This window comes from Cyprinus carpio, chromosome B8 (assembly GCF_018340385.1).
Source record: "Cyprinus carpio isolate SPL01 chromosome B8, ASM1834038v1, whole genome shotgun sequence".
Taxonomy (NCBI): Eukaryota; Metazoa; Chordata; class Actinopteri; order Cypriniformes; family Cyprinidae; genus Cyprinus; species Cyprinus carpio.
In genome coordinates, this window is record NC_056604.1 from 5,020,775 (window position 1) to 5,041,626 (window position 20,852).

Consider the following 20,852-nt stretch of genomic DNA (forward strand, 5'->3'; position numbering starts at 1 on the left):
CAGAGACCATGTAAGAAACTAGAATATAAATTTAACAGTTGGTTTCTGGGTTCATCTCTGTTAAAATTCCTGTTTTGAAATGTAATTTTGGGGAATAAGCTTTTATAATTAGCATTAAGCAACACTCTTTAGTGTGGCATTATTGCTCATATGTAGGTTTATGTATCTGAACAAACCCCTTTCACTAAGTATTACATTTCATCATTTGAATATAAATGATTTCTCAAATCATGTTTTGTTGTAGAACGGTGTGCTGTTCCTTTTCTAAGCATTTAGTTTTACAATTTTCCACTGGCAGATGATAAAATTAGAAAAACCTTTAGACTTACACTGAAGAGCCGTATCTAGAAACAAGAACATCATATAGACTTAAAAGAAGACTGACATGTATCAAAGTAATTCACTTAACACCCTAAAAATCATTCATCAGGGTTACTATAAATCAAATCTAAAAGTCAAGTTCATTTTATTTTGGATAGCACTTTAAACAATACACATTGCTATAAAACTATTATGTTTATATTTATAATATCCTTATATTTTTTATTATTTTATTTATTTATATTTTTATTTATTCTTTATAGTTGCATTCAGCAGAGTCGGGTGATAATATATTTTACATTTTACAATGATGCAATAAAAAAATTATTTAGAAACTGCTAGTAAATTTCACAAATAATTACAAAAAACTGACTAGTAACATTTATTTAAACGTGACATTTTGAAATAGACTAAAATAGTATTTTCTTGTAAAACATACGCCAATAATTGCATTTTTATATGCTGTAGTAGGCCTACTGTATATATAATTTTACGAATAAAAAATTTTTGCTACATGAAATAAACATTAACTGAAGTAAAATATTTAAAAAAAACTTGAATTGGTTTAATTTCAGTTATAGTGGCCAAGGAAGCATTTCTCATTTTCATTTACTTTATGTACTGAAATCAGTAAAAGTGAAAAATAAGTGAAAACTAGCCTATATAGACAGTTTAAAATCTAATCAAAATGACAAAAACATTACTAAAACTTTAACTACATTTTAATATAAAGAGATGAAAAATGAAAAAAAAAAAAAATCTAAATATAAACAAAAAAATCTTAAAAGTATCTAAACTATATAAAAAACACTGCCACCCAGGATACCATACCAACCATAAAGTGTAGTATATTCCTGCTGTTTGCAATAACAGTACAAAGACAATATGAAAACATATTTTCTTTATATGCTCTTCAACTTGATGTGAATAAAAACCCCACATAGCATAGTGTAGTCTTGCTATTTGAAATATTGGTAAAAAGACAATTACTAAAAATTAATTTGATCAGTTTATATTATCATTATATGCCTTTCAAGTTGATGTGTTTGGGACACGCCTGTTCTTTTAAAACATATTTAATCCGTCCCAACTCAAGCAGGCTTGTAGGTCACAGCACACATCCCTTTCCCGTACAGGAACTCCAGAGCAAATCTGCGGCTAGGATAACTCTGGTTTTCTCCCTCGCTAGTCTTTCTTCACCTTTAAGTAATTTTAGTGGAGCATGTGGAAATCATTTCAGCCCCCTGCCTTCACTAGCTGGTATGAGTGTCACCATATGGAACCAATTAGCTCTTTGTAGGGGGACAGGCAAGCTTTTTTTAAAATGGCAACGTCATCGAGACGGCGGGTGTGCCCACCATCTGACCCGTCTGTGCCACTTTAAGATAGTCCAACAAGATTATTTCCTGTCCATGCTCATTTTGATATCAAAGCCCTTCAAGTCATATTTACGTGTGCATTGTTTGTAGCTGTGAATTTTGTTATGTCACTAGATCCAAACTCACAACGTCTTGCGCTGATTGAGCTGAACAGGCAAATATACACAGTAGTGACTGGCACTTTAACACACTGACCTACTTAACACACGACGGCGCTCTACTGCTCTCCCCGTTTACCCAGAAGTCTTTTTACACAGTTTGATGTCATGTTCACATTGTGTCAGCACAAACCAGTGTGTAGTTTAAGCCTGAGATTGATGTGGAGTATACACTTGGACTTATCACTGGATCTGGACTCGCAGTTTATTGAGCCAGAGGTGATTTGTGTGAAAACGTGTTGTACATTTATGCTTTCTGGCGTTCAGACACATCACTCAGCCGAACTGTAATCCATTACGCCCAGCCGGCTCCATTAAATTAGACTGAATTGAATTTGCCTGTCTTGTTTTCCTCTCTCATGTTGATTCTTAAAGTGTTTCCTGTCTGAGATGATTATGCTAGCAATAATGAGACAGTTTTTACTTTTTGAATGGTGGTGGATTGAATTTTTGCATTATTGAAAAATTACATTTTGCAGTAGGCTATCTTTTAAAGATAAGTATTTCTGTACTCATTAAAGGGTTAGTTCACCCAAAACTGAAAATTAGGCAGCGTTTTACTCACCCCTAGGCATCCTAGGTGTATATAACTTTCTTCTTTCAGACAAATCCAGTCAGAGTTATATTAAAAATTGTCTTTGATCATTCAATCTCTGTCATTGCAGTCAGTGGGTGTTGCAGTTCATCAGTCCAAAAGAAGTCAAATAAAAAGCGCCCATCCATAAAAAAAGTGTCTCACACGACTCCGGGGGGTGAACATAGGCCTCCTGTTAATCACTTATAAAAAAAATACCAACATTCAAAACTTAATAAACAATTATAAAACACAGTCAAACTTTAACATAAGGTTAAATTAACCCTTTAACATAACTAAGGTTATTTTCATTACTGTTCAAAAGTTTGTTTATACTTTTATTCAGCAAGAATGCATTCAATTAATCAAAAGTGATCATAAAGACATTTCTAATAAAGATTTTCATTTGTAATAAATTTCTGTTCATCAAAGTATCCTGAAACATTTCCAAAAAATTATATTAGACTGATTTCTGAAGGATTTCTGAAGGAATGTGACACTGAAGACTGGAGTAATGATGCTGAAAATTCAGCTTTGATCACAGGAATAAATTACATTTTTAAATATATTCAAATTGAATTTTTAAACTAATAATATTTCACATTATACTGTTTTTACTGTATTTTTGTTCAGATAAATGCAGTCTTGGTGAGCAATAAGAGACTTCTTTTAAAAACATTAAATCTTACTGACCCCAAACTTTTGAACAAAACATCAGTCCGTCTCACTGTAAAAATAAACATAAACATCATGTTTTTGTTTCTCATATTTTTTCCTCATTGTTGTGGTGGCTTCATTCACATGTTCTTAAGAAAAACATTCATGATCTTACATAATCTTCTGATGGTAAAAGTTGTTAGGAAGTGCATGAAATGTGATTGTTTTGGTCATTCATTTGAAATTGCTCACATTGTTTACAAATAACGGTTTTATTTTCTTGCCAAAGCCAATTTTATTCACATTAATGGCCCTGATGGGAACTCACTGTATTGTGTACATGCTGCTGTTATATCACAAAGCTCTGGCTATGAAAGAGAGAGTGGTGTATTTCAACTCAAACTAATCTGAATTGCAAAACAAGTCTCATTTCGGGCCAAAACCTACTCAAATGAAACCAATAACAAGTTATTGGTTGTAACTGGTAAAGAACACCAGGCATGGTTCGCTCCCTTCATTCAGATTCTCCAAATCAAAGTCAGAGTCTGCACTCTCTCTTTCTGTCAGGCCCGTCCACCACCAGTCCACGGCTTCTAACCAAGAGTCTATCCCTTGAGCCAGGCCCCTGCCTCGGAGCCCACGAGACCCCACAGCCCCTCTGCTCTGACCCTGGACCCCTGGAAGCACAGCACTGCAATGGCACAAGTGAGGATGGACCTCAGGACGTCCCGCCTCCACCCCCTAAAACACGCCCACCTTTACCTGGGCCAAAGCCTCAAGGTACGTTCTGTACATTTAAAGTGATAGTTCAGCCAAAAATTCAACTTCTGTCATCATTTACTCACCATCATGACACAAAATAATGTATTTTGAAGAATGACCAAGCTCTTTGTTTCTATAAATACAGTGAACACAGGACATCAAGTTTTAAAAAATGACAGAAAGGCAGCTTTTATGCCATATTGCAAGTCTTGGAAAGCCATAAAATAGCTTCATTTGAGGAATGGCAGTAAATTAGTTGTTATTTATTTAAATATGCGCATATGCAAATGAGATTCAAGAGCTAGTACCATTCAAAAGTTTTTGGTCGGCACGATTTTTGATGTTTTTGAAAGATGTCTTTTATGTTCAACAAAGCTGCATTTATTTGATCAGAAATACAGTAAAAACTGTGCAATATTATTACAATTTAAAGTAAATGTTTTCTATTTGAATATATTTTAAAATGTCATTTATTCCCGTGATGAAAGCTAATTTTCAGCATCATTCCTCCAGTCTTCAGAGTCACATGATCCTTCAGAAATCATTCTAATATGCTGATTTGCTGCTCAAGAAACATTTCTTTTTATAAATAATTTTGGAAACAATTATGCTGCTTAACATTTTTGTGGAAAATTTGATACACCTTTTCACAAAATTTACACTTTATAAAAAACACAAAAAAAAAAAAAAACACACACCTCAAAATCTAAAAATTAAAATAAAAAAATAAAAAATTCTTAACAACAATAGTATATTTTATTAATAATATTTAAATATATGCAGAACTTATAACTAAATAGAGGTCACCATTATTTAAATGTTTACTGTATTCTCTTTGACCTCATGTTTAATTTATGATATAATATAATATGCAATATGATGTAATCTAATGAAAGTACTTGTTATTCTGGCCTGCTGTTCCAATTTAATATCTGTGTCTGTCTGTGGTGCGGTCATGTGATCGTGCACCAGTCTCAGTGTATTGATTTGCGTATTGATTTTGTCTCGTTCAGTGCCCCCGAAACCCCCTCATCTCCAGCAGCAGAGCGCTCGACGGCCACGCCCCCCAGAGAAGCCCCTCCCACCACCACCCTCCCGCCCACTCCCCGCCGACCCCCGCCAATCACGCGCCACCTTACCGAGAGCAGAGGGAAGCTCCTCCCCCACTTGTGTCCTCTCGCTCATCGAGAAGTTTGAGAGGTGAGAGATCACAATCATTCGAGCGCTTGTCACTGGAGCCGCTTTTTGATTACGGTAGATTTTATTATTAATAACTACAGTTCTGATTTGGTGCTCTTGAGTAATATAGATATCTCCATTTGTTGATCACAGGTAAACAAGAAGTTCTATCTTTAATCTCACTGCCAAAAATGATTTATTAATCAGTATTTTTGTCTTGTTTTCCAGTAAAAATATTTAAACATCCTGAAAACAAGATGTACTTGAGAAGCAGAATTGTATAATATATTAAGACTTTTTTATATATATAGAATACAGCTAGAGTTTCTTATTTTTAACCATACATCTTACAAATTGATCTTTTTATTTACTTTGGCTTAAACATTAAGGTAAAGCAATATGTACTTCAGAAGAAGTGCATAAGATATTAAGACTTTTTAGAGTGTATATATTTTTTATGTATTTGTTTAATTCTAATTTTTTATTGTTCATAAATGTATTTTTTTCATTTACTCATTTTTTTCATTTGCTGTATAAATAAACAAAAAATCCAGTATAAAAAAACCAAAACAAAATAAAATAAAAAAAATACAAAAAAGAAATTTAATTTAATTTAATTTAATTTTATTTAATTTTATTTAATTTTATTTAATTTTATTTAATTTTATTTTATTTTTAATGTAATATTTAGTTTTTTTTATTTATTTTATTATATTATTTTAACACAGTACTCACAATGTGGTGTTTTAAATATTTATACATATATTTAGAAATATATATTTGTCATATGTAACTTGTTTTATTTTTTTTTTTTTATCTTTTTTTTTTAGAGAGCAGATCATCGTGGTACCAGATATCACCGGGGGAGTGATGTGTACCCCACGGGTCCCCGAACAGCAGACCGCTTCTGGGTCATTTAGCCCTCCACCCTCAGAGTTCATCCTGCCCTGCACGTCCCTTCAGGATCCACTAGAGGCGCCGCTGGCCGAGGAGGAGGTCGAGAAGGAAGATGAGGTGGATGAAACCGAGGAGGATGACAGTGAACTCGGGGCGACCTGCTCAGAAAAGCGTCTCTCTATGGAATCGGGCTACGGAGCCTCTGATAAACTGCTGGACACTATGGAAATGAGGGACCTCACAGCCAACCAATCAGAAATCCCCTCGGAACGCTTGTCCCTCCCACCATCACAGATGGATGGGAAGCTGGCCAATAGAGACAGTGGCATTGACAGCATCAGCTCGCCCTCACACAGCGAGGAGCTCTGCTTCGTCGGGGACGAGGATCGGGTCGGTCACGAGAGGGAGATTTGCCCCTGCAGTCCAGGGCCCGGGCTTCCTTGCGGCTATGCCGAGGGGCCCGAAGGAGAGGGGGCCAGCGGTGTGGAGGGCGGCAGAGACTCAGAGGGAGACAGTGATATGGAGGAGGGCAGCGGGGATGAGAGTGAGATGAACCCCATGGCCCTTCAACCTCTGCCTAAAGCTGAACGGCAGGACTCCACTGAGGTGAGGATTTATATAGGCACCTATTTGGGAAATTATTAAATAATTTAGTCATGGATTGATCTCACGCTTGGTACCAGGGTATTACCAAAAACTCCATATTGACTTCCATATTGTGAATACACATAAACACATATGTATACATGAACAGCTTAATTAAATCTAAGAGATAAATGACAAATTTGGTGCAAGAAACCCTGACTAAAGTGTATTCTTTTAACATATGTATTTATAAATAAAATATATTATTAAATATGAACTTAATCGTTATTTTATCATTTATTTTTAATACAATTTTTATATTTTAAATATATATATACATATTTTTATTATTTATACAAATTTTATCTTGTATAATTTTATATTATTTATATATTATATAATTACAATTCTATATACAATTCTATATTATAAAATGATATATATTTATATTTAAAATGTTGTTTTGTATTTAATGTATTTTAATATATATTTTTTTACAAATTATTAATTAACCTTAACCCTATGTATGAAAACAAACATTTAATTATGGTTTATATTAAGTATATATTCAAATATAGACATTTATAAAATAATTATATTATATAATATGTAATAATATATTATTTATTATCAAATTAATAATATTAACATTTACTTTAACCATATACACTTATGTAATGTATATAAAATGTATATATAAATATATATAATATATAATAAATAAATATAAAATGTAATTGTTGAAATAATTTTTAAAATATTTTTTGTTTTTTAATATTTATTTAATAAAATGTTATATTTTATAATTTATTTATTTTCATAGCAGTACTATTCAAAATTTTAGGGTCAGTAAAATTTCATTTTAATTTAAATGAATACTTTTATGTAGCAGTGATGTAATAAATTGATCAGTGATAAAGACATCTATAATTTTACTAAAGATAAGAATTTTTCAAAATTTTCTATTCATTGAAGAATACTGAAAAAAGTATCTTTAAAAAAAATTTGTATTTGTTACTTTTAATTATTTGTATTTTTGTCAAATAAATGCATGCTTGGTGAGCATAAGAAACCTTTTTAAAAAGCACAAAATTCTTAATTTATACATTTTTACTGTTAGAAAGAATGAGACTTATTCTATGCACTTCCGTCCAAGTTGTTGTCACAGGTTTGTTCAAACTCATTATTCCGCTAACATTTTCCGTTTTTGCAGCTGTCAGTGCAGCAGCGGGTGTTTAACATTGCTAATGAGCTGCTGCATACGGAGAAAGCGTACGTGTCCAGACTACACCTCCTGGACCAGGTGTTCTGCGCCCAGCTGATGGAGGAGGCCCGAGCTCGCAGCTCCTTCCCCTGTGAGATGGTCATGGGCATCTTCTCCAACATCTGCTCCATCTACTGCTTCCACCAGCAGTTCCTGCTGCCCGCGCTGGAGAAACGCATGGAGGAATGGTGAGAAAGAAAGACTGTGAGATTGATTTTATTATGGTAAAATGCTAATGTTACTAATGTTGCTGTCAAGTCAAATTTATTAATACAGCACTTTTCACAATGCACATTGTTTCAAAGTAGCTTTGCAGAAAATCATGATGGTAATGTTTATATCTCAATATCTTTATGTCTTATAGTCACATGATTTAGCAGACTAGGGCTGGGCAATAGTGTTATTTTGTGATGATACAGTTGAGATATGTTATCGTATGTAGTAGAAGTAAAAAATGAATCTTACAAAATATTTTTGTCTTGTTTTCCAGATAAATATCTAAACATTCTTAAATCATGACACGTTTACTTGTTTTCTACAAAAACGTATTAAAATGAGAAAAATATCTGCCAATGGGGTAAGAAAAATAAACTTAATTCAAAGGGAAATCAATATTATTTTCTAGTTTTCAATTTTGATTTAAATTCAGAAATCAAGACAAAATACCTGATGTTTAGATATTTGTACTGAAAAAAAGCAAGACAAAAATACTAAGATACTAAGTCATTTTACCGTATGTATGTGAATAAATTTGGGCATACTTATATATACTTATATATTCAACTTTAAATAATAAGCTAGGCAATAACATAGTTATAAAAATATGTCAATGCTGATAAATGATTTTATATGTTATTAATAAAAATGTATAAAAAAGTTAATAAAATATGAAAATATAAATCTTTTTTTCTTTTGGACATAGCTATAAATTTTGAATGGATTTTGAATTTAGAGGACAAACGGATGTTTCCAAGTATCCTAGTGACGTTTGTGTTTGCACAAACTAAACTTTGTTTAGAAATAGTCTAATATTGGAAGGGGAAGGGTGACCTTTACAAAGAGTTTGGATGAACCTTGACTTCCACCCCTCTGCCCTCAGGGATCTGAACCCCCGCATCGGGGACATCCTGCAGAAACTGGCGCCTTTCCTGAAGATGTACGGCGAGTATGTGAAAAATTTTGACCGGGCCATGGAGCTGGTGAACACCTGGATGCAGCGCTCCTCTCAGTTCAAAGCCATCATTCACAACATCCAGGTACCAGACTGTGATCCAAACTAACAATGCTCTGTAATAAGAAAAAGTCTTTGTATCGTGCATAAATATCGGATGAAATGCAGTACTGTCGTTCAAGGTTTGGGGTCAGAATGATTTGTTTTAAAGGAAATTAATACTTTACATCATAATTTCATATTGTATCATAAAAATTGTTACCTCAATTTAGTTATGTATTGCATATATTTATGCATGCACAAAAGTTTTTTTTTGTTTAAAAGAAATTAATATTTTATTCAGCAAGGATGTATTACATTAATCAAATGTAACAGTATTTAAGACATTTATTACTAGTTACAAAGATTCTTCAAATAAATGCTGTTCTTTCGAACAATTTGAACTGTTCCTCAAAGAATCGTGAAAAAATTCAACATTGATGATAATAGTAATTAGTAATGTTTCTTGAGCAGCAAATCTGCATATTTGAATGATTTCTGAAGGATCATGTGACACTGAAGACTGGAGGAATGATGCTGAAAAATCAGCTTTGATCACAGGAATATATTACATTTTAAAATATATTAAAACAAAAAACAGTGATTTTAATTTGTAATAATATTTCACAATATTTCAGATTTTACTGTATTTTTGATCAAATAAATGCAGTCTTGGTCAGCAGAAGAGACTTCTTCAAAAAAAAAAAAGATCCCAAACTTTTTAATGATAGTATATATTTAAACTATTTTGAATGAAAAAAAATACTCATTACAGTGCATTCTGGTCTTTCCTAAGTAAGCAGATCATGCTGCATTTGATTTAGACTAAAATCACATCTTAACAATCTTAACAGGGGCTTTTTGTAATGGACTTTGAGGCAGTAGCATATCTAGACCAAACAGAACGCTGAATAGATTTCAAGTGTAGAAATCGCTCTCTCAGCTGAACTGTGTGAAAATAAGACAGTCTTCCCAACCCTCTCACTGTTGTAATGAGTGTTAATTGCGTGTAACTCTGCATAATTCACAGCCGTGGACTGAATGAACAGAGCGTGTGTTCGTCATACAGCATTCTCATTCTCCAGGTGCACTCCATCAAATTCACCTTCACAGTCTTGAGACAAGAGCGTTCATGTTTAAAATAACGAGAGTGCTCCCACGGCTCAGCCATGATTGAGTGCGTCAGATGAAAGAGGGAGACGCTGTGGGTGCGAGAGTGTTTTCAGGGAGTTGTAGGTTATGGTGAATACTAATGGCGCCCCAATCAGGCCTGGTGCGGCACTTCAAACGTCTCTGGTTGCCACTGTGTGGAGAATATTAAGAGAACGCGAGGGCCGGCGCCTGAGATCACAGCACTGCTGGAAGGAGATCAGGCATGTCACGGGCTCCATCACACACGGCTTACACTACCAATGAATCATCATGATTGTGCGTGGATGTGTTTTGGGAGTCTGCCTTATTGTTAAAGACAGCATGAAACAGCATTCGTTCAACACATTTTACTTTTGCAATGTGATGTATTTCAGAGTAAAACTAAATATTCAGAAGGAAATAAAGTAGGCAGGGACTGGATTTCTTCCAGCGGGATTTGATTGCATTATGGAAAGTAAAATATTTTTTGAGCAAAGCATGAAGTATTAAACTTTGAGAAAGCGCATATTAAAGTAAGCTGAGCATACAGACTTGATTATGAAATATATATAATTAAATATGTATATATATAACAACAAAAAAAGTAATATAATTAAATCATAATTAAAATATGTATTATATTGTATATTATAATATAATTTATTTTATTTTAATAATGCATACTTTAGTAATATGTGTAATATATAGTGTATTTTAATATATAATGTTTTAATGAAAGCTTATATATATATATATATATATAGATATATATATATAAGTGCTGTCAAAATAAAAGTTTTTGTTTACATAATATATGTGTGTGTTCTGTGTATATTTATTATGTATATATAAATACACACATACAGTATGTATTTTGAAAATATTTACATGTATTTACTTGTCTATATTTGTTTTCATATAATTTATATTATAAATAAATATATTTAATATATAAACATAACATTTTTTCTGAAATATATACATGCATGTTTGTGTATTTATATATACATAATAAATATACAGAGTACACACAAATATATTGTGTAAACAAATTATTTTGGAAAATAAAAGTTTTTGTTTACATAATATATGTGTATGTACTCTGTATAGTTATTATGTATATATAAATACACAAACATGCATATTTAAGAAAAAAATGTTTATAGATTAAATATATTTATAATATAAATGATATGAATATAAATTTATACATGTAAATACATGTAAATATTTTCTAAATATATAGAGAAATATATACTGTATGTGTGTATATAATAATTATACACAGTACACACACATACATTAATTATGTGCACAGTTGAATTGTGCACAATAAATGTAGTAAATGCAGTCAGTCTTGTTTTTATATCTTGAAAGTATCTGCTTTTGCAAATATTCTGAATTTGTGTGTGGGAATGGACCGGTGCATGGTTTCTTTTTGCTCATCGGATGATTTTGGGTGTGTTTTGCAGAAAGAGGAGATGTGTGGGAATCTTACCCTACAGCACCACATGTTGGAGCCTGTGCAGAGGATCCCTCGCTACGAGCTCCTGCTCAAAGACTATCTGCACCGTCTGCCAGAGGACCCTGGAAATATTGCAGTGTAAAGTTTCATGCAATCAAATGGGCCTTATCTCCTCCACTGACTGCAGCGGCCCACTTTCTGTTTAATTTCATCTGTTCGTGCATGGTGCCTGGAAATATTGCAGTGTAAAGTTTCATGCAAGGTTAACAGGCCAAGATAAAAGGCAAAATGTAAAAAAAGGCTTTTTTTTTTAATATCAAGTCCTTTATCCTTTACAGAATCTCTGGAGCTGATTGCCACAGCGGCAGAACATTCAAACGCTGCCATCAGGAAAATGGTGAGTGCAGCTTCAGACGAACCACACACACTCCGTCTGGGGTGAAAACCAACACTGCCACTTATAACATCCCTTTGTAATTAAGCATGGTTGCCTTTTTAATGTGAGGTCTGTTGTGAAAGTCTCTCATTTGAATCTGTTAATTGCTTATGTTTTTATTTTCGACATTTAGAGACATGAGACACCTCCCTCCGAGTAGACTTGACCTAAAACAGACATAGTCAAATCTGGCGGGATTTTTTTTTCATTGCTGAAAACAAGGTCATAACTGTGTTATAACAAAGTCTAACTCTAGTTGTGAAGCAATCAGTTTGAATTATTTGCAAGTAATATTTTAAAATAAAATATGCACACATTCACTCTTCTTTGTATGCTTAATATTGCAAAAGCACAAAACATTTCTTGTTTTGTCACATTGAGTAATGAATTACATGAATCATGTACTGTAAATGAGCAATGATTTTCAATTCAAAATGACAAAATTTCAGAAAGTAAGTTGAGTAGTTTTGCATAATTGGAATATATAATATTAAACAACGATTATTTAGTGATAATTTAGCGATATGTATAATATATCATGTGTTTGAATATAATTTTTTTTATATTACTAACATATTAAAATATGACTTAAGTATATATTAAAATTATATAAAAATAACAATTTAAATATGTATATTTTAATGAAGTTTATATATATGTATATTATAAAGAAAGATTTTTTTCATTTACATATTACAAAAGTATATAAATATATATATAACAATATTAAAAATATTACTATTACTAATACAAATATAAATATATATATATATATATATAATATTTTAAATATATATTATAATAATTAAATAATTAATAATTTAACAATATTAAAAATATTACTATTACTAATACAATAAATTAATACAATTACAAAATAATACTATATCTAATATTTTATATATAGTTTTTTAATAAACGCAGCTTGCCCAGGGCTGTCCTTTTTCATTTTTAAATTACAGAAGTATATATTAATATAAATAAATAGAGAGAGAGAGAGAGAGAATATATAACTAGAATATATTATTATTTCTAAAGTTAGTATATGTATGTATATGAATATCAAAAATAACAAAAATTGGTGGGGACAGTTTTGACAGTTTCTTTGGCCATTTCTTGAATGAAATGAAAAATGCTTCTACAAACGTGTGAATGTTTTGTCCCTCAGGAGCGCATGAGAAAGCTGCTGAAAGTGTACGAGTTGCTCGGTGGAGAAGAGGACATTGTTAACCCGACTAATGAGCTCATCAAAGAGGGACACATCCTGAAACTGTCAGCCAAAAACGGGACATCACAGGATAGATACCTCATTCTGGTGAGTCAAAGGCAAACATAAATGACATAAATCATACCTTAAATGTTTTTTCTTAAGTAAGATTGATGCTAAATCATGCACGTGTAACTTTGCTCGTCTCTCTCTGAATTCAATGACAGGTTGTTGTACTGCGTTCCCAAACTGAGGCTGATTGGACAGAAGTTTGGAGTGCGAGCGCGGATTGACGTAGACGGCATGGAGGTTCAGCATGTTTTTATCTTGTTTACAGCATAAAACTCAAAATAAATCTTCTCTTATCAAATGACTGATTCACTCTGCAACGCTTCACAGCTGAAGGAGACCAGCAGCATGAACGTACCGCGAACATTTCTGGTGTCGGGAAAACAACGTTCACTAGAACTGCAAGCGAGGTACGGCTGAGGGAATGTGCTTCATCTGCTTTAAAAATAAAATCTGAGGTTGATTGACAACCACAGAAATGTTGTCCGAGCTTTCGGGCATTAGGAGAAAATACCCAAGATAAGCATATCAGCCACTGGAAAACATGAGAAATATGTGCAGCTTTTGGCCTTTTTAAAACGTTTACTGTTTTCATTTTGACCAGGACGGAAGAGGAGAAGAGAGACTGGATTCAGGTGAGCTTTTCTTCATCATATCACAGGTTCTCATATCTCTCGACTACAACACTCCTGCTTACATTATTCTCATTTTTGTTCACTTTCTCACAGGCGATCCAGGCCACTATACAGAGACATGAACAGACGCTGGAGACCTTCCGGATGCTCAACTGCTCGTTTCGGGAAGAGGACTTCACTCCTCCAAACTCTCCGGTTAGTTTTATCTTAACACTCGCAGTGTTGTTACCTAAAGCTAAAAGTAAAACTATTTAAAATCACTTTTGTTAATTAAAATAAAGCTGAAAAATAAAGAACAAATGAAAAATGTAACTTAAACAAGAAAATGAAATGTTGCCTTGGCAACCAAATGAAATTTTAAGTTGAAGTACTAAAATGATTAACACTGATATCAAAAATATAAAAGCTAAACAGAAATATTAAAATAATGACAAAATTACTCAAACTAAAATCAAAACTGAAAAAAATAGCCAATTCAAAATAATACTAAAATAACTGATATCCAGGCCTCATTCAGATTTTTTATGGGAAAAATAAAATGCAGTCTCTATCACAGATTTTCAAACTTGGGTTCAGAGACCTCTATTAAATTCAGATATATTCCTAAAATAATATAGTTTTAAAATATAATAATTTGTATATCTATGATGCAATGCAGGGATATGTATACATGTATAAATGTTATATTACTAACCTATTGAAATAATACTAAAGCATATATTTGAATATTATAAAAATAACAATTAAAATAAATAAATAAATATATATATATATATATATATATATATATATATATATATATATATATATATATATATATATATATATATATATATATATATAATGTTATAATTCAGTTTTAAAATATATATATTTTGTAAATTAAATGATGAATTGTCTTTTTTTTCTGTTTTCTAAACACTGGTTGTAAATCATGATATTAATCAAATCAAAAAAACATGTCAACTTAATAGCAAGTACATTATATATACTAAATAATTAAAATATTTCAGATTATATTTTACAAATAATTGTAGTGTTTCCACAGTTTGGGCGTCTGTGGCATCAAAATATAAAAAAAAAAAACCCTGATCTATATGAATAACTACAAAATACAGTGGATCCAAAAAGTCTTTTGATGCTCAAGCCACACTTAAAAATGTATGAATGTCATTGCATTAGTTAAAAAAATATCCAACCAAGTGGCATTTAATCACCTTTTATGATAACTAGCTCTAATGCAATGACATTTTAACCCACGTTTTAGGTTTTGTGACCACTGCAATATTTTCTGACCGTTCTTTGTTTTCAGAATTGCACAGAGCTTGGAAAGCGAGCGCCCACTCCAATCCGGGAGAAAGAGGTCACACTGTGCATGAAGTGTCAGGAGCCTTTCAACTCTATTACCAAAAGACGGCATCACTGCAAAGCCTGTGGACATGTATGTTACACCATACCTGTGTTTTCTGACATGCTCTTTGACGCGGTGGCCTGACGTGGGTCTTCTTGACTTCAGGTGGTGTGTGGGAAGTGTTCGGAGTTCCGTGCTCGTCTGTTGTACGATAACAACCGAGCCAACCGCGTGTGTATAGACTGCTACACCATGCTAGTGGGAGTGCCGCCCTCTCCGGCCAGTCTGAGCAACAGCACACAGAGACGCCGCTCCATTCTAGAGGTGCGATGGAAGATTTAAACTCATGACATCTGGCAACCCAAAGTGTGAAAGCTAGTGGTGGTCTGTATTTTTTCACCTCTTTTTCCTGCAGAAACAAGCCTCAGTTGCAGCAGAGAACAGCGTGTTGTGTAGTTTCCTTCATCATGTGGAGAAAGGAAGTGGACGTGGGTGGCAGAAGGCCTGGTTTGTCATCCCTGACAGTGAACCACTGGTGCTGTACATCTATGGTGCTCCGCAGGTAAGACGATCAGATGGGGTGATCAGATTTGATGTCGGTCACACGTGGCTACAGGAGATGCATTTGACCTGCATGTTACTACCAGGAGTCATGTGACCAAACAGATGTTAACACCAGGTGTAAACAAGGCCTTAGTATTCATTGCATGACTAATGTGGTTCAGAGTGATCAGTTAATGGTTGACCAGTCAAGTATTGATCTTTTCTTCTCTCTTTCTCTCTCCAAACGCACAGGATGTCAAAGCCCAGCGCAGTATTCCCCTCATCGGGTTTGAGGTGTCTCTACCCGAATCAAGTGACCGTCTAGAACGTCGCAACGCCTTCAAAATGAGCCAGAGTCATTTGACCGTTTACTTCAGTGCCGACTGTGAGGAACTGCAGCGGCGCTGGATGGAGGTCTTATCGAGAGCTGGCAGGGGTGAGGAGCTGCAGTCAAACGGTCCGATATCCGAGGCCCTCGAGGAAGAAGGGGAGGAGCCAGTACCTACGGGAGAAAACACATGATTGGCTGAAAATATGATATCATTTTGCACACACAAACTGTACAAATGTGACCACACCGACAGGATATAATAGACAAACACACACACACACACACACACACACACACACGTATACCTTCTCTCTTGCACACATCTGTATTAATTGTCAGTTGTAAATTGCATGAAATATCTACAGGTACGTTTCTCTGTGTATTGCTCATCTTGTGTGAGTGACCAGTGTTTGGAACAATCTGACAAAAGTGCGCACACTTTAAAGACGACTTGATAATGTGCATCAACTCTTTCGGCCGCTAGCTGTTTCTATGTTAAAAAGACTGATTCTGCCAAATCTCGAGGTGTTGTGGTTTCTCGACTGAGGCTATGGTTTTGCAAAGTGAGACGGTTCTACAGTTTGGTGGCTGTGTGTGAATGTTTGGCCTGGCTTCATGAAAAGTTTAGGTGACCTAGAGAGTCTACAGTGAAGTACCCTAGTTTACATAACCAGAAGCTGGAGGGAATGACGGATTTTGTTGGTTTTAAATAAGTAAGAGTAAGTGGACTATGAATCCTGCCAATATTAATGGCAATAATCCGCTTGGTAAGAGGATCAAATTCTGGATTTCACATTTCTATTACTTGTAAAACATCGGCTATTGCATTTAGTAGTGGATTGTGACAGGATTGGCCACATGAACTGTTGTTCAGCTATGCAAGCCTGTGTTTACCTCAGAAACATAGTATACATGTGTGGTAATCAGGAACTGCTGGAACATAGCAGGAATATTTATTAAGCGGGTTTTAACCACTCACAACCACAGAAATATGTGCTTCCTGTTGACTTCAAGGTCCTTCAGCTCGGAAAACACCAACAAATTTAGTCTGCCACCTAGAGGACGCTTGCACACATTCTAGGAGTGAATGTCAGGGAACCTGTCAAGAACATGTCAACCCAAATTTAATACCAGTTAAGAAACTTTATTTTGCATGTAAGTAAAGTAAATAAAGCTTGTTATAATGACCATTAAGATTTTTGTTGCACTGTGACATGGTTTATTAGTACAAATCTCATTACTGTAAGGTGAAATAAATTATACATTATTTAAATTGTAAAATATTTATAAAGTATATGTGGTACTGTCTTTAATTTATGCTGATTTACAGTAATGAGAATCTGATAAGAACTATTGAGAATAGTAGGAATTACAAAACGTCTTAACTGTAATTAAAATAATATGTCACGATGTAAAAAATAAAAACTTAATGGTGTAAAAATAAGCATTTTTTATTTTAAACAAAATATTTTTTTTATTTGGGGGGTGAAATGTATGGAACCTTGTTTCTGCCATGGGACAAACAAAAGTGACTTTTTATCTCCAATACAGACTTTTTTCTCGCAAATCTTAATTTATATCTCACCATTCTAATTTTATATAAACTCAAGGTTCTGAGAAACAATTCTGAGAAAAAAAGTGCAAAAAAAAAGTCAAAATGGTGAGACGAAATTCAGAATTCGGAACATTTTTTTTTTTTAAATCTTGCAATTATGACAATTACTTTTCTCTTTGTATTGTGAGATATAAACTCAAAATTGTGATTCTGAATGATGACGTAAATTCGCACTTACCATTTCATTTATTTATTTATTTATTTTTACTCCATGGTGGAAACAGGCTTCCATAGAAATGTGACCTGGACATGTTTTGTGCGATTCACACTTTAGACTGTCCCTTTCGCTCCAACTGTAGGGAAAAACAATTCTGTGGAAGAAACCGTGTGTGATGGGAACGTTTCAATCAAAGGAATTGACAGGGCTCTCCCTACAGGATAAGAGATTTTATCCTGGTTTTTGAGTGTGCATGTGTGATTTCATGAATGCAGGGGTGTTGTGGCATTTGATAAGACTGCAGATAATATGAGGATTTTAGGTCATGAGGGTGTGTATGAATCGGGCTAGTTTTTATCATTGTAAACTCAATGATATCCCTGCCTTATTTAGAGGGTTTTTTGATAAATATAGAATATATATAAATAAAAAAAAGGTAAAAGTTTTGATGAGGATATCAAACGTTTTTAACTGTGGTGTATTTGTGTATGAAAAGTGCAAAAGATTAAAGGACGAATTCATTTGTAAATATAACTTATTCCTCTGAGCCCAGTTTTGTGGGTTAGGTATTGTCAATGAGCTTTGGTGTTTGATCTTTGTTATGTGCAGTTTTAAATGGATTCTGAGCATTGTGGTAAACCCCAGGTCAAGAAAAGCTTAGGATAAGTTCTCTCGTTTCACCACTTTTTCCAGAGGTAGATATTCGGTGTTTTAGAAAGAGCTTCATTTTCATTTCCTCTTTTGAATCCAGTTATTTGCCAGTGTGAACGGCTGATGACTCATTGAGAACTGCTTTACCTTTTTTGTGTTTGATATCGCTTTAATCTTGCTCTTTGTTGTCAAAGACATCGCTCGAGTAAGTGAAGGTGATCCAGTCGTTGTGTTTTCCCAGTCCACCAGCCTCCAGCCTGTCTGCGGTTTCCTTCCTCAGAGGTTTCTGGACTGTTGATGGCAGCACATGGCTTTGGGACAGGGCTGTGTGTGTTCACTTCCATATGTTTACGACTTGTACCGGTCATTCCCAGATCCTCAGTTGAGCCTGCCAGTCACTCACGCTTACACACACATTCATCTTCCTGCTTCTCTCAGTATTATTGTTCTTGATATCCTGCCTTACTGATATTTTGCAACCTTGTGCTTCTCTTCACATTGTTTTTCACAACTGCTTTTTGCCAAAGTATACTACAGAAAATTTGTATTAGTAATTGAAATGTTTCCTGTCACATTTTTTGTTTCTTTACCTTTCTTTTTTGTTTAATACCGTTGTTTAATATTTATTGTCTTTTTTACTCCTTGAGGTAATTGTAGTGAAGTTAGTAAACTCTGCAATGAACCAAATGATGAACACTACCAAAATACAAAGGCAAAACACTATATGTTAACATTTGGGAGAATATAAGTTATTGTTTCTGTGTGCTCCAAGTCCAACAGTAATTGGAAGTTAATGCATGAAATTTAATTTTTAATATTTCCATTTCTATTCTTCATCCCTAAGTCCACAAAATTATTAAAACTATTTTTTAAAGGATGTATTTCTCTGAAATCTCACAAAAACTACATTATTCATAGAAGATACAGATAAAAAACTTCATTTTAGCAAGGATATCTGAACAATTGTGCATTTTTAAACAAACAATCTGACATTAAGTGTCATATACAGAAACAGAGGTGCTATTTTATTGTTTGATCAAGGGAACAGGTTTGTGTTTATAAATATATGATATGATGGTACATTCAGTGTATCTAAATGAACAGGTTATAAAAACAGAGTTTCTAGTCTTTAATATGGAGTAATAACACAGTGATTATTCTGTGGCAAGAATCATTTGGGAGAAACTGTTACATCTCTGTGGTGCAGAACAGAGAATTAAATGTTACATTGTATATATTGTATATGCGTAGATCTGCATACCAAAAGATTCCATGAATAGCACAGTCTGATGATGACGATGATGATGTAATCTGTTCCTACACCTGGATTATTGACTTGAGGGTTCTAATCTTGTTCATGTTTATAACCTAGTTCTATTACACCAAATTCATTTTTGCCATTACGACGATTACTTTGTTACATGCCAAACTTTTAAACCCTATTTATTGTAAGCCAGCATTTGGTCATGCAGGTTTCTTTTATATGGAAGCTAAAGAAAGCAGTGTTGATGGCATGGGCAGCTGTTTTGCTCATAGATGTTAATGATTACCTGCCTAGAGATGATCTACCATTCCTTCTCCTCTGCTCTCTGGCATCATCGCAGCATGCCAAACCCGAAGTAGTGGAATGAGCACCTCCTGACACGCTTCTGTCATTTTTTTGCTGACTCTTCATTTGATTTACGTCTGCAACAAATCAGCAGAGAGGGATTTGTAAAACATTGCCAGATAGCCCTATAGTTGATCTTCTCAAGGACAGTTCATGGCATGTTATTTTGCACAAATAACCCTCTCTCAGAAAACCAAGAAATTGCTGCATGACGATAGTTTTTTTTTTTTTTTAATCCTATTAGCCAAACCATGACACTATATGGCACAAGTATTCATGCTATTGTTTCCCCTCATGAAACCTGGTTTATTGTACACATAATGGGTATTACTGTTATTTCAAGTACTATTATAATTATTATTGTTGATTAAATTAGTGGCAGGCCACTGGGTACCATTGTATGTTAATATCCCAATGAAATCTGTGCAAGATCATGAAAATGTTTATGAAATAAAGTAATAAAAGAACAAAAAGAGTATTTCATTCATTTATTTTATCTAAATAATGTGTGATACGATAGTTTGCACTACTTAATATCTTACGTGTGTGTGTAAAGGGGATATGTATATATTTATATTCGTGTATATATAACGAGGAAATACATACATTTATGATTTAAACTAGCTAGGCCATATAATAGTTTATCAAACGTAATGGGTCTCACAA

The 20,852-nt window shown here is 33.7% G+C and overlaps 1 protein-coding gene across 1 annotated transcript in view; it reads left to right on the forward strand.

Annotated features, from left to right (window-relative positions):
• Window positions 1–20,659, forward strand: part of LOC109070020 (FYVE, RhoGEF and PH domain-containing protein 1-like) — a 46,453-nt gene extending 25,794 nt beyond the window's left edge. Inside the window, 16 exon segments of the mRNA XM_042729330.1 lie at window positions 3,657–3,869; window positions 4,865–5,051; window positions 5,861–6,533; window positions 7,726–7,964; window positions 8,876–9,032; window positions 11,590–11,725; window positions 11,921–11,979; window positions 13,187–13,333; window positions 13,442–13,534; window positions 13,625–13,704; window positions 13,899–13,929; window positions 14,023–14,124; window positions 15,242–15,370; window positions 15,446–15,604; window positions 15,696–15,842; window positions 16,076–20,659. Of these exon segments, the coding sequence (XP_042585264.1) occupies window positions 3,657–3,869; window positions 4,865–5,051; window positions 5,861–6,533; window positions 7,726–7,964; window positions 8,876–9,032; window positions 11,590–11,725; window positions 11,921–11,979; window positions 13,187–13,333; window positions 13,442–13,534; window positions 13,625–13,704; window positions 13,899–13,929; window positions 14,023–14,124; window positions 15,242–15,370; window positions 15,446–15,604; window positions 15,696–15,842; window positions 16,076–16,345 (2,822 nt within the window). The 3' untranslated portion in view covers window positions 16,346–20,659.
• The last annotated feature ends 193 nt before the right edge of the window (window positions 20,660–20,852 follow it).